Source organism: Colletotrichum chrysophilum, assembly GCF_026319265.1.
Source record: "Colletotrichum chrysophilum strain AFK26 chromosome Unknown scaffold_135, whole genome shotgun sequence".
Lineage (NCBI taxonomy): Eukaryota > Fungi > Ascomycota > Sordariomycetes > Glomerellales > Glomerellaceae > Colletotrichum > Colletotrichum chrysophilum.
The window spans coordinates 65,449-79,802 of NW_026517422.1; the positions used below are offsets into that span (position 1 = coordinate 65,449).

The following is a 14,354-nucleotide window of genomic DNA, read 5'->3' on the forward strand; positions in this document are numbered from 1 at the left end:
GTGCAAGGGGGCGGCAAGCTGATTGCACGTGTGAACGAGTTGATGAGGGGATGAGGGGTTGAGGGGTCAATTGTTGTCGATGAGTGCTTTTGGGGCGCTTGTCGAGCCTCTTTTTAGAGCTGCGTTTCCCCGCGTTCGCAACGGCGCTGGAGCCGAAATAATGAGGGGACGCCCACCGGGACCACATTGCCTTGTTGGCCTCTAACGTCGGGATATCAGAGCGGCGTCTGCGGATGCCCGGAATTCCCGACAGTATCCGGAACACCCGCGGAACATCCGCCGTCTCGAGGGTGAGTTGCCACAACTCCACACCCTGGAATGCCGGCTCGGAGGGAATTCTCACGAAGGTCCACAAGCAACGATTTCTTGTTCAGCTATCTAGGTTGTCCCCGCCGCACTATTACCCCGGACTTTAAGACTGGATTTGTATCCGATATTTCTCTTTGCAGAAAGACTCCCGTATTGAAGCCAAGCACGACAGCAGCCATGACGACCCAGCCCCCCTTCCGCGCAGTCTACAAGACCATAGGTCAGCAAGAGATCGATGTGGATGTCTACTTGCCCCCGCCGGCGGAGGCCAAGGCATCGCATCCGGTTGGTATGTTGTGACCCATGACTGCCTTTTGCAGCACCAAAGGAGTTTCTTCGGACTAATGTGGGCCTTGCCAATAGTCATCAACATCCATGGAGGAGCCTTCATGCTAGGCTCGTCAAAGATGGTCAATAGAGACCAAGTAAATGACTGTCTCAGCAGAGGATGGATCGTCTTGGCTCCTAATCACCGGCTCTGTCCCCAAGTCTCCTTGCTCGATGGGCCCATGAGGGACTGCCGTGACCTTCTTGCTTGGGTGTACGATGGCAGTCTGCAGAAGGCCGTTGATACCCAAGCTGAGGGATCATATGCTATTGACACCGATCACGTATTTGCATTTGGAACCTCATCCGGCGGCACACTTTCGCTTAGCTTGGTAAGTTCATGCAGCTCAGAACTAGACTTCAGAGGGACCAATTCTCCAGATTAGCGAAGTGACACATGGCGCTGACGAGATGAACCAACTCAGGGGTTTGGGGTTCCCCGTCCTGTCGCTGGAATTTACGACATGTATGGCCCAAGCAACTTTACAGATCCGTTCTGGACAAAGAAGCTCGAACACGTCGCCGCTAGACTTCCCTCAGGACTTACTGAGGAGTTCTTAAACAAAGTGTTTGACGAGGACCCAGTGCCTATTCTGGGTGGCGTTTCCCTCGAAGGACAGGCCCCGGGTCCTCCGAACTTTGACGACCCGCGACAGGCGTTTGCCATGACGCAAATCGCCAATGGCAACGTCATGAACACGATAGTCCCATCCCATAATTGGGACGAGGTTGACCCCATAAGAAACATCAGCGCGTCCTTCCCGCCGACGTTCATTGTCCACGGGCAAGCGGATACAATGGTCTCCATTGATCTAAGCAGGGCGCTGTTTAAGACTCTCCAAGAAAAGGGGGTCAAATCTGACTTGAGGGAAATTCCGGGCGAGGAACATACCTTTGCCGCCAAGATGAAGGTCGGATCTGAGACTTGGAACCTCCAGCGTGAAGGCTTTGACTTCCTTGAGAGCTTGATCAAATGATCCAAATGCATTCAATTCATGAGCTAGTTTGATACAAAATAAGTTAGCTGCATCATGCGTTCTTCGTGCCAGCAACCCGGTTCGGAGATCCGGAGAGTGAGACACTGAATTTCTTCTGGTGGTTGTCAGTCAGCCTCTACACTAGCATCGTGATCGCATGGGCTAGCAAAACACACCGTCTTGTGTCGTGATTGGCTCCTGCCATCCGAAGTGTTATTGAAAGTCAATTGGCATTGACAGCTTAGGCTTGCGAATACAAAGCAACTCCTGCCCGGATGTCCCGTGCTGCATGTTCTCGGTGCAATGTGTAGCGGGTGGCTGAGGACCCAGCATTTTGACACAAGCCCATTTTTTTCGGCCTGGTGGAAGTGTGCGATCACCTGCGCAGTTACGTGTCAAGCGTGACAGAACCAAGCTTTGCCCCAATCTGAAGTGCCGATGGCCAAAGTGGCTAGTAGCATCCGGGGACCCCGCCACCCTAAGCGTTGGAGAAGAGTCTGGGGTGCAGTCGGGACTTCCGGCCGCGAGCCCGGATAGATCCCGGCCAGCGTCGCAGGAACCTGCTTGTCGAGTCGGTGAACTCTGATATAATCCTCCGTGGTCAATCAGCCCATCAACACCTGGCCATCGACTGACAATCTAGATCTGTCAACAACCACATCGGAAGGTCCAGTCGCCGACGCTCCGTCTGAACCACAGATCTTCACAGCAATCCTTGACAGATACCCCGATACCCTTTGTGCATTGCGCAGGAACGTAAAGCACAACCGAACCAACACACCGGGTCGGCGTTACTACTCACCCGACGACAACGCGGTCGAAGCCGCCTACTAGGCGAACGACTCTGAACGATGGACTCTCCTCGCGACGAGGTTCACGACGTCAAGGTGGATGTCACGCACAATGAAGAGGCCCTTCGGGAGGCCGACCGCCAGATGAGTCCGATGGAATGTTTGCGTCGGAATCCAAAGATCGCTCTTTGGACTCTGTACGCCAACAGTAAGTAGTTCGTCCGATCACGGTTGACCTGCAACTCTAACAATGACAACTCAGTTGGATCTTGTCTGGTTGGTTTCGAGAACCTGGCGTTGTCAGTATGCTTGGCCATGCCGGCATTCCAGTAAGTGAACAGCGCAAACTCTGCTTCGCAAGCATGATTGAGCGTTTCTAACAATGAGGGTTTTTCAGGATGACCTTTGCGTCTGAGGTCAATGGAGCTCTCATCATTCCGGCGTACTGGCAGTCAGCATGGAACGCCATGTACAACACAATGATGTTCTTTGGATCGTTCACTGCTGGATACGTTCAAGATTGGTTCGGTCGTCGGGCGGTCATGGCGATGGCGATTGTCGTATCCGCTTGCGGTATTGCGATCAGCTACGTCTCCGAGACCCCATCTCAGTTCCTGGGAGGCAAGATCGTCACTGGATTTTCTGTCGGTCTCTTCACCGCGACCACCCAGACGTATGTTTCTGAGATTGCTCCTCTGCCCATCAGAGGCATTGCGCTCTCGGTCAACACCATCATGCTGGTAAGTGTCTCTCACAAGCAGGCGCCAGATGGCAGCCATGTTAATCAATGACGAACAGAACTTGGGCTTCCTCATCGCCATCTCATCCAGCTTCTCCCGAACCGCGATCATGGACAAGTCGGCTTTCCGCGTTGTCTTCGCCGCGGCCTGGGCATTCCCCGGAATCCTCGCCCTGGGCTTGCCCTTCATGCCCGAATCACCGACATGGCTGGTGCTTAAGAACAAGCACGACAAGGCTCGCCGGTCTCTGGAGCGACTTTCCGGCGCCACGGAAGACATCGACACCCGCTTGAACCAGATCATTGAGAACGTCGAAGCCGAGCGCCGTCTGGCCGCCGAGAAGGCCTCCTTTGTCGATTGTTTCAAGGGAACCAACTGGCGCAGAACTCGCATCATTCTCATCTGCTTCTACATTCCCCAGGTCACCGGCGCGGTTCTCTCGTCCAACGCCCCGTACTTCCTCAACCAGACCGGTCTTGACAGCCACACCGTCCTCATGCTGGTGCAGGTCGGCATTGCTGTTGGTCTCGTTTCTGCCATCCTCAACGCCTTCTCGATGATGAGGTTCCGCCACCGCCCGCTGATGTTCTTTGGTATCACCGTGTGCGTCTGCTTGTACCTCACCATGGGCATCGCCGCGGCATTCCCGAAGACGAACGCGTCGCTCCTGACCATCGGTGTGGCTCTCATTTTCACATCTATCTCCTACGGACCTGCGGTCGGTGCATCCATGGCTGTTGCAGGCGAGGTCTCCGCCTCGAAGCTCCGTGCCAAGTCCCTTGGCATTGGCGTGGCCTTCTCCTCCATCGTCAGCACCATCTGGACCATCATCCTACCGTACCTCTTCAACACCGATCAGCTCAACATGGGCGGTCACATTGGGTGGATCTTCTTTATTATGGGCGTTCTCATGCTGGTGATCCTCTACTTTGATGTGCCAGGAACCAAGGGCCGCACGTTTGAGGAGCTGGACCAGATGTTCGACATGCGCATCTCGGCGCGCAAGTTCGAGAGTTACCAGTTCAACGAGGGGCCGGTGGATACCAAGTGAAGCGGGTAGAAAACAGGGGGTCCTGTTTTGAGTTGTTTTTGTTCATTTTAGCTACGAAAGTTACGAAACTGCGTTGGGTAGTGCTGGAAACTCTTTTTGCGGGTCTCGCTGCAAGCTCCATCAGCTTTTCTCCATTGTGATTGCTCGTGCATATGACTTGGATCACAAAGATCGTCCGCTTTGTAACATTGGGGACTTTTGATTTCGGCCCTACTCGCGGGCTGCAACGTCGGCGGCAAAGCCGACGTAAACAAACCGGAATTGCCGGCTGCGAGTGGAGTCGGCCATGACTCCTTAGTCTCTATTGGAGGTTTAGTAAGCGGAACAAGGGGCTTGCCAGAGCTGGCCAGGAGCTCAAGGTCGCATTTGTTTCTGGCATTGAATCTCAGAGTGAAGATCGATACTACTAACATGGATTTCATCTGATATGGAAAAGAGAACAGGACACAAAAATCCTGAGTTGCCCTATATTGCAACGGGTTATGGTTGCTGCCCCTGAACGCGTTGGATGAACACCCCTTTTCGCGCACGATTCAGCTCAACATTATTCGCGCATGACCGGCCCCCTCGTGACTGAAGCAGGCTGAGCAAATAACTCAACAAGACGGCTCGGCCAGATCCCCCATGCCATCCACTTCAAAGCCCGTCAAGCCCGCCCCCGGCCTGAGGAGGAGCTGACCAATCTTACCAATAAACACACATGCAATTCCGTTGAAGAAGGGTTCCGCGATCGCAACCTTACCCCACAACACGCCGTCCCCGCATCGTCTTGCCGTCTTATGCCGCTTGTCTTGTGCGGGGAAGTGGAGAATTGATCGTTCCCACGTTCCTGCGGCAGAGCTGCGTTTCGGATGCGCGGCGGGCGTCGACAGCTTCTGCACTTTCTGCATACAACCACAAATCTCTGTAGCACCCCCCGTCTTCCCACACTTGCGAATCGAAGAGTGGCCCAGATTATCAAGCGAAAGACGGGTGTTCCGATACTGAAGTCATTCACGTACGACGCGCAGTCCCACGGGCGGGCAGTTCTCGCTGTTTTCAGCCGCTACAGAGGATGGATTCTGCAGAGGCCCAGCGCACGACGCAGAACTCTGGCATCAAGGTCCGCCGACCCCGGGCCGCTCGAGCGTGCGATCTCTGCAGGGCGAAGAAGAACAAGTGCGATGAGCTGTATCCTTGCACCTATTGCAAGAGTGAGTTTTTTGCGCGATTTTTAATCCCGCAATTGACTTGTTGTGGCGACTAATGTGAAAATTCAGACCGCGGCGCAACATGTGTCTACAAAGGCCAAGACATGTCGAGAAGGCATTACACGCCAGAGTACGTATCTTATCTGGAGTCTTTCCAGTCTAACGGAAGCTTTGCTGATCCTCGACAGGTATGTGAGACAACTTGAAGAACAGGTCAAGAGCCTCTCAGCTCTCGCAGAGTCTCAGAGCCAGAAGGCTCAATCGACAGACGACAACGCCTCGGTATCCGCAACTATTCCCGAAATAGCCGAGGGTTTCTCACCGGCAGACTGCAGCCTCCAACGGCGCCCATCACGAAGCACGACTGTCGGCTCACCGTCAAACGCACGTTCGAGGAATGCTGCGGGTCAAGAGGTTTCCGGCGTCAACCGACACACTCGGAACGTAGAGTTCTACGGAAGCTCGTCGTCAGTCGCTCTTCTGTCACATGTGCAGAGAACCGGTGAAGAGCCTGTGGTATCAAACGACTTGGACTCAGATGCGGGAACTTTGCTTTCAAATCTTCACAATCCCGCCTTTTCATCGCCAGCAGCCGATCAGCCCCAAGGAGGACCAGCACACACCGGTGAGGAGAGGTCGTCTGCGAGGCCTGTAACGCACTACCCACAATGCCGACACTTTTTGCAAAGTTTCTTTTCTAGTATACACTATGTGCATCCTATCCTCGACAAGAAAATCTTCTTCGACCGCTGCGAGATGATTTGGTCGAACCAAGAAGCTGCGCGGACGCCATCGAGTTTCATCGCTTTATATTACAGCATTCTGTCTTTGGGCGCCCTTATCGGAGTGCGGGAGGATGAGCCCATTGACGGGATCGAGAACTTGCAATGGAGCAGAAGGTTCTTTGACGAGGCAAAGAGACGGTGTGATCAACTTGGAATGGTGACTGATCTGGAAATGGTTCAGTGCTACTTCTTTTTGGTGAGTTGATTCGGACGCCAGCTGGTTGTGTGAGGAGAACGCTGACAATTGTGAAGGCGAAAGTTTGTCAAAATGAGTTGAACGCGCATTGTGAGTTATTTCATGTGTGGATGAGTCTGCGTTGTTTGAGCTGATGAGTGCCGATCAGGGTCATATATGTACGTTGGACTCGCTGTCAGAACAGCACTGGCAATGGGTATCAACCGCGAACCTGGCCCAGGATGCAAGAAAGATCCAGCAGAGCTGAGAGCAGAAACGAGAACGTGGTGGTAAGAGAAACCGATGCTCTGCAAAAAGTTCGAATGCTGACAAAATCCCAGGGGTTTATACTCATTAGAGACGTAAGACTTCAAACTCAACAATCATCTCGACAACTACTGACGTGAAAAAAAGCGAAATGTCTTTCTCAATGGGCAGACCTGACACGTTAGGGGCCGACCTCTACCACAACCGACAATTCCCAATTATTGGTGAAACAGAAAACGAGTACTCATCTAGCTCAGACCTCGTGGATCCTCCATCTTGCGCCATCATCAAATCGATGGTGGACTACTCAAAGGTCATCAGAAGCATCTGCCTGGGAATCTACTTGCCAGAAACGACGGTGCCAAGGACGGTTACGCTGGCGCATCAGATTGATCAAGACTTGCAAAAGTGGGTTGAGAGTCTTCCGGAGCCGATTCGGCCGACAGGGACGGTTCAGCCGCGCTCACTGAAGAGCGCCAAGGAGGCTCAGTGGATGAAGAGGCAAAGACTTGTCTTGACTATGCGTAAGCTGTTTGCCATGTATCCTCACCCGTGACACCGCTAACTCGCGTGGCAGGCTATCTCAACTTGAAGATTCTCCTCTTCGGGTCGATTCTTCTCACATCGACATCTGCAGAGCGTGCATCAATCCCGGGGTCTCACGAGGGCATTCAGACGTGTCTTGAATCTGCCAAGCAAACGATTGAAATCATCTACCAGACGTATCAACATCATGATTTCTTCCGCACCTGGTATGGGTTCCCTCACTATGAACATCGCATGAAGGCTTGGCTGACAGCCGCCATAGGTTCTACAACACAACATACACGGTGTTTGCGGCTTCAATGATTCTGGTGTATGTCACTCAAGAGGCTGTAGAGTCGGAGCTGCAACCTCTGCTTAAACTTGTCGGCATGGCCATAGAAATTCTCGAGACCATGGACGAGTGCGTAGTGGCCCTGAGGTCGGCCAAGCTTCTGCATAAAGCTATTGAGAAGGCGGAGAAGAAATTCTCCGCATCAACACCGTCCGCGGCAATGATACCAGCCATGCCACCCGCGGATGCAATGTTGCAGCTGAACCATTACTGGGGCCCCTTGAACATCCTCGACAATGAGATGGACTTTGGATTTGCGATGCAGTTTGCGGATTTCGAGGGGACGAATTCGCTGTTCATGGCGTTGGATGATCAAAGGACCATGTAAAAGAATCGAGAGATATGACCTAATGACGAGCTGCTTGCGGGATCCAGTTCATCTTCTTTCTTTCACCCGTCGTCGGTATAAACCTGCCCCAATGATAGGGAAACCGTGTGACAGAGGCTGCCTTCGACTCTGGTGTTTGTCAACAAACAATGCCGATACAAACATCACAACTGCCGTGAGGCGCAGGAACGTGGACACGTCTTCGTCTTTAAGTAGTAAATGGCCCGCTCGGAGATTCCTACGATGCTGGACATCCGAATCATGCCCCAAAAACAGCAGCAACCGGCGGAAAAGCCGAAGCGGGGGCGGGATGTGGGGGTCTTTGCTGATGAGATCTCATGCGGGGAAGTTCCGGGGTCGGAATGTCGGAGGCATCGGGGGGCTGTGGCTCCGACTGGTGCATCGTCACATGGGGTAGCTAGCTGGAAGCTCCGATTTCACGATGTTTTGGTGGCGGGACATAACAATCCAATTTGAAAACTTCATCCTGTTAAAGATCAAAGCGCCGTCCGTCTTGAAAAGTCCAGTCGTCACGAACAGAAACACAACCACAACTACAATCACAACATTTCCACGCCTGCATTGAACCCCTCCAACTTCAATTGACTCCAAACTTTCCACATTTTTCTCCAAAATCACGATGGGGTCGCAGGTTGACGAGAGGGACTTCACAGCCCTCCTCTCCGAACTGACGTTGGAAGAGAAGGTCGCGCTTCTCTCAGGTCGTGACTTCTCCACAGCAGCAGGTGTTGCGCGCCTCAACATTCCTCCCATCAGAGTAAGCATGCTCTCATGACGTCTCAAAATGTGTCAAGAGACGGAAACTGACTATCTCGCTTCCAGGTCGCAGACTCCATTGCTGGGGTTCGCCCGTCAGGAATCACAGCCGATCTCACGACCGCATGCTTCCCCAATACGGCCTGCCTGGGCTCAACATGGGATGCTGAGCTTCTGGGCCGCATGGGTGAAGAGATCGCCAACCAGGCCCGCCTCAAGAGCGCGCAGATGGTCCTGAGCCCGACAATCAACATCCATCGCGATCCTCGCGCCGGACGCAACTTCGAGTGCTTTAGCGAAGACCCTCTGCTTTCTGGCCAGCTTGCTGGCGCGATCACCAACGGCATTCAGAAGCATGGATTCGGATGTTGCCCAAAGCATTTCGTGTGTAACGATTCCGAGACGCTGAGACACTTTTACGATGTGCAGGCGTCAATTGATAGCCGCGGACTGAGGGAGGTCTACCTCGCGGCGTGGCAGCATTTGCTGAGAACGTCGAATCCGGCTGGCATCATGACTGCGTATGTTCCTTTCTCCCCTCAACAGAGATCTTCACAATGCTAACAGCAAGTGTGTGACAGGTACAACAAGGTCGACGGCACATTTTGCAGCGAACACGAGCCATTAATCGAGCGCGTCCTGCGAAAAGAATGGGGTTTCGACGGAATGGTCATGAGCGACTGGTTCGCCGTCCACGACGTGGTTGCGCCAGTCAAGGCTGGTCTGGACCTCGAGATGCCTTTCCCGGTGTTTAGAGGCGGGCGGCTGGTCGAGGCCGTCAAGTCTGGCAAGGTGTCTGAAGCAGAGATCGACGCCAGAGCTCTCAAGATGCTGGAGCTTCGCAACCGCACGAGGACAGTCCACGGCGAACGGCCGGAGAGGTCTGAGATAACCGAGGAAACCAACCAGATCGCGCGAGAGCTTGCGGCAAGCGGCATCGTTCTTCTGAAGAATACCAACGAAGCTCTTCCCTTGGATTCTTCAAAGACGAACAAGGTCGCCTTGATCGGAGAGTATGCTGGTGCGCCCGTTGTAACTGGCGGAGGTAGCGCTTCGTGTACGCCGCAGTATCGACACTCTCCTCTCGAGCTGCTGAAGAAGGCCTTCTCCGGCGAGAAGGTGCAGTATGCCGCTGGTGTGCGAACGAGGCGCGTGATTCCATTTGCGCCTGCATCAAAGCTTACCGCGCAAGACGGACGTCACGGTATCGATGTCAAGTACTTCAACGATGACACTCCGGAGCCAATCTTGACCGAGTTCCAGGAGAAGGCAGATGTCTGGATGTTGGGCGAGTTCAAGGCTGGTCTCAAGGTTCCGGGATCTCACATCGAGATCACCACCAAGTTGACACCGGAGAGCACCGGAGAGCACACGCTGGCTGTCCGAACTACCGGAGAATACTCCCTCACAGTGGACGGCAAGGAGGTTCTCTCCGGGCCGCAGAACAACATCGCAACGGAGCAGTTCATCTTCAACCACATCAAGCTCGAGACACGCGTGCAACTTGCCATGAACGCGGGGCAAGCCTACGATATCAAGCTGAGCATGAAGTCACGGGACGCTCTAGTGAGAGGCGAGCCCACGCCCTACGCTGCATCCCTCTGCTTCGAGGAGTATCGATCAGATGAGGCAGGCATCGCCGAGGCAGTCGAGCTCGCGAAGACATCAGACGTCAGCATCGTCTATGCCGGCCGCAACGAGCAGTACGAGTCTGAAGGCTACGACCTGGAAGACATCCGCATGCCAGAGAACCAAGCCTCTCTGATCAAGGCCGTTGCCGCCGCGTCCAAGAAGACCGTCCTCGTTCTTCACTGCGGCAACCCCATCGACGTCAGCGCCGTGGTCGACGACGTCGACGCCATTCTACTCGCACATTTCCCCGGACAGGAGGGCGCGCAAGCGACGGCGGACATCTTGACAGGCAAGACGAACCCCAGCGGACGCCTCGCGACCACGTGGTTCAAGACGTTGGAGGACGTGCCCAGCTTCGGCGACTTCCCGGCCACCAAGACCGAGGACGGCAGCATCGCGCTGAAGTACGCGGAGGGCCTGGGTGTGGGTTACCGGCACGCTGAGGCGGCAAGACGGGCGCGGTGGGCTTTCGGCTACGGCTTGTCGTACACGTCGTTCGCGTACTCGGACCTGGACGCGACCGTCTCGGAGGAGTCGGGTGTAGCCAAGCTGAAGGCGACTGTCAAGGTCACCAACACTGGCTCCCGCGCAGGCAAGGAGGTGGTGCAGCTGTTCGTCAGTCCCGCGAAGGAGACCTCCGTCTGGAGACCCGAGCGCGAGTTGAAGGCTTTCACGAAGGTGGATCTGCAACCGGGGGAGTCTACGGTGACGACGTTGGAGGTTGATCTGAAAATCGCCTGCAGTTACTGGGACGAGGCGCAGAAGGCTTGGAGGTTGGAAAAGGGGATCTATGGCGTTCTTGTTGGAGATCGCCGAGCCGAAATCTCGGTTGCGGCGGAATCGGTCTGGAACGGGTTGTAAGAGGGACAAGGGATAGAAAATTCGCCTCCTATTCTAGACTTCGTTCGGGTTCTTGTGGCATACTTGGCGACTGGAATCATGGTGCTTTCCAATTATCATCTATCAAGTTAGTCGAAATTACATGAGTTGACGACACTTCACTGCTAGTCTTCCTCGCTCTTGTCGCCGTTCTGAGGCGGGAGTTTCTCCATTGCCGTATTAGTGACTCGCTAGAACCGATCCAAGACATTGAACGCTAAGTGGCTCAAGCCACCAGATTTCCGTGTCTAGACCTTCGCATCCAAGACATTAACCCGGGGATGAAGAGGCTAATTCAACAATCTCCCTGATGTAAGGATAACAGTGCCGTCAATGTGACATATCTTGGCAGACTTTACGGATAAAACTGTGTCTATCGCGAATGCGAATTTGTCGTATTTCAGCTTAGACCTCGTTTGCAGCCTCACCCTGCGCATCCTCTTGCGATATTGGGTCATCGTCCGGTGATCAGAACACTTCCGTCTTCTTTTCCGTGTAGGTGTGCGAGGTGCGGGACGAATATCCTCAAAGAGCTAGGGGTGCGGATGGACCTTCTCTTTCAACCTTGCAAGACAAGCTCTCTCTGATTCGGTCCGCATTCGGGGAACACCTCTGTCGGGGAAGACACTTCAACTTTGATAGTTCAGGCGGTGGAGTTGGAGCATCTGGCCCGCGCTCGTTGACATCACTTGAACGAAATCAACTTTTTTCTTGTGTCAAGGCCGCAGTCAAACTCATGGGTGTCCCCCTCAGACAATGTCTTCACGCGATGGGCCTAACCTCAAAGCATACACGCCACCAAAGCAAGCCACCGGCTCGTCAAAACATAAGCGCTGATCCCAGTTCCCAACTTAGTTTCCATGTCTGAGACCTCTCCCATTTTCGGCTGACAAGCCCGAAATGCATGCCAGCCACGCTTCTCTAGCTCGTGCGTGCGCCCTTTCCCCCTCACGGATTCCACCTGAATGGGTGGGAAGACAGAGAGCAGGGGCCAATGTTTTGAGGTTACGAAGCTTAAGCAATACGGGAGTCAAAACTTATGCAGCCAATGGCCCAATGGCACTCCTGTTTTATCGAACAAGGCAGGTCACTCCGGATGATCTGCACGCCCGTTCGAGTACTCGAGGAGCATGGGCCATGCTGCCCAGGTGGACGAGTTGTCCATGCCTCCAGGCCCGTGATATCCTTGCGATGTGAGGTTTTACAGCGAAGCTTAACAGCTTCGTCTGCGTGGTCGTGACTCCTGTTTCCCGCCCATCCCTGGCAACGGACAGGGAACAATCCCTTCGGCTTTATCCTCACGAAACGGAGTTTAGTTCCCTTCCCACACCACTGCAGCCTCTCCAGAAGCTCTTCAGCTCGTCAGCTTGGTTTCGTGTTGCCAGCCAACAGCGAAGCCTCTTGGCCTCTTTGGGCCTTGGGACGGGGCGTCAACAGGGTGTCTTGGCCAAGATGGTGTAGCGCCTCCGCCCCTTGCATTCCTCTTAGCACCTTAGGGCTGGATGATGCCGGGGTACCGCTTTGACTCTAACGACACTCTAAATCGCTCGCTAGCTTGTCCTTCATGCTTGGGTCTGATATTTTGCCCAAGTCAGTCCGCAGCATCTGCAGGTCTTTTCTTCTCCTCCCACCCAACGGTGACCCGCAGTCCGACGTTGGCTTGCGCATGAGAGCGACGGCCAGACATCAACACCGCGACACCGACGGCTGTCCGCAGACGATGTGAATTGGAAGAATCGACGTCGTGAGCGAAGAATCTAGTCTTTGACGGCTTGGTACTCGATGATTACAAGGCATTTTGGCGACGGCCAAGGCTCGGTCGCGAATCGATATGGATATGGAATCTTTCAACGTCGACGTCATTGAGGATGGCGGCCCGCCCGGTTTGGCGCCCCAGGGGCAGTCTGTCATATCTTGTGCAGTGGCATCGGCTGTTCTTTCGGGGATCATTGTCGGCTTGAGATTCTATGCGCGTCTATCACCGGCGCGACTTTTGGGGTGGGAGGATGCGTGGATTCTGATCGCATGGGTACGCTGAAATCTACACCAAAGACACCAAGGATCGATGACAATCCGCTCGAGCTTTGAGGGAAGCGGTGTTCACTGAAAAGGAATCACAAGACTGACTGCGATATGGAATAGATTTGGTCCGCCTGTCAATCCGCTGGGATGGCTATTCGTAAGAAGCCTGAGCATCCTGTTCCTCTGTCGTTGCTAATTATCTGACAGAAGCAATCACTGGTATGGGCGAGCGATACGAGACGCTGAGTGTGCACCAACAGCAGACTTTCTTCAAGGTAAGGAGAATTGACTAGTCCAGCCTATGAGTCGTTGAAGTCGAGTCACGCTGACGGTTAGTCATGAGTAGTGGTCGTACATTACTATCATTTTCTACAACCTCGGATTGGCCTTCGTAAAGGTCTCTATCCTGCTGCTGTACCTGCGGGTACTACGAGACCTCAATTATCGCAAAGCGTGCTACATTGCACTATCTCTCGTCGCGGTAGTCTCCACATGGACGGTTTTCTCATCGGTCCTGTTTTGTCTACCCTTTGAGAAGAATTGGAAACCAAGGTCTGTTGAGTTCTGTTCACCTGAAATGCGGTTGTTGTAGTGCTGACCAGAACTACAGTGCACCTGGGAAATGTCTTGACAGGGGAGCCACCTGGTTTGCCAACGCCGCCATCAACATATTTACCGATTTTGTGATCCTCATCCTCCCCTTGCCGATTCTTCCAAAGATAAAACAGCCCCGCCAGCAAAAGATCAGTTTGTACCTGATCTTTGCACTCGGGTTCTTGTAAGTACCGGTAATTTTGTCATGATAACCGAGCGTGTGATCTAACCTGCCATACCAGTGTTTGTGTAGTGTCAATATTGCGCATTCCGTCACTAGCTTCGGCCTTCAAATCGACCGACCCGACGTTCGACAGTCCAGGCATAGCTGAATGGTCAATTATTGAGTTGAACACGGCCATCGTCTGCGCTTGCCTAATCACATTAAAACCCCTGGCAAGACGCTTCTTCCCTCGACTTCTGGGATCTACAAATCACGATGTCGGGAGAGAACGTGGGCCGGGCTCGGGGCCAGGAGACGGTGTTCCCGCCACAGTCGGGTCCAAGGAATCGGGACAGAAAGCGAATCACGCAAGGCACGTCTCAGATGGAAGTGAAATACAGCTGAACCACGACACATTTGGGGCGAGATCCACGAATCACACTCATGGCTCGCGTCATAGCATTGTGGAG

The 14,354-nt window shown here is 53.8% G+C and overlaps 4 protein-coding genes across 4 annotated transcripts; all 4 read left to right on the forward strand.

Moving 5' to 3' along the window:
• Positions 1 to 486: 486 nt before the first annotated feature.
• COL26b_011286 (uncharacterized protein) lies at positions 487 to 1,613 on the forward strand (the record flags this gene model as incomplete). The annotated part of the gene is made up of 2 exons (XM_053183957.1): positions 487 to 598; positions 1,126 to 1,613. 2 exons carry the CDS (start codon positions 487 to 489, stop codon positions 1,611 to 1,613), a joined length of 600 nt encoding a protein of 199 aa, XP_053032093.1.
• An 851-nt stretch (positions 1,614 to 2,464) lies between these two features.
• COL26b_011287 (uncharacterized protein) lies at positions 2,465 to 4,195 on the forward strand (the record flags this gene model as incomplete). The annotated part of the gene is made up of 4 exons (XM_053183958.1): positions 2,465 to 2,612; positions 2,667 to 2,733; positions 2,802 to 3,144; positions 3,203 to 4,195. 4 exons carry the CDS (start codon positions 2,465 to 2,467, stop codon positions 4,193 to 4,195), a joined length of 1,551 nt encoding a protein of 516 aa, XP_053032094.1.
• Positions 4,196 to 6,763: 2,568 nt separating this feature from the next.
• On the forward strand, positions 6,764 to 7,817 carry COL26b_011288 (uncharacterized protein; the record flags this gene model as incomplete). Its single annotated transcript, XM_053183959.1, has 3 exons — positions 6,764 to 7,136; positions 7,190 to 7,364; positions 7,421 to 7,817. The coding sequence occupies 3 exons, from the start codon at positions 6,764 to 6,766 to the stop codon at positions 7,815 to 7,817; spliced, it is 945 nt and encodes a 314-aa protein (XP_053032095.1).
• A 640-nt stretch (positions 7,818 to 8,457) lies between these two features.
• On the forward strand, positions 8,458 to 11,087 carry COL26b_011289 (uncharacterized protein; the record flags this gene model as incomplete). The annotated part of the gene is made up of 3 exons (XM_053183960.1): positions 8,458 to 8,595; positions 8,661 to 9,115; positions 9,176 to 11,087. The coding sequence occupies 3 exons, from the start codon at positions 8,458 to 8,460 to the stop codon at positions 11,085 to 11,087; spliced, it is 2,505 nt and encodes an 834-aa protein (XP_053032096.1).
• Positions 11,088 to 14,354: the final 3,267 nt, after the last annotated feature.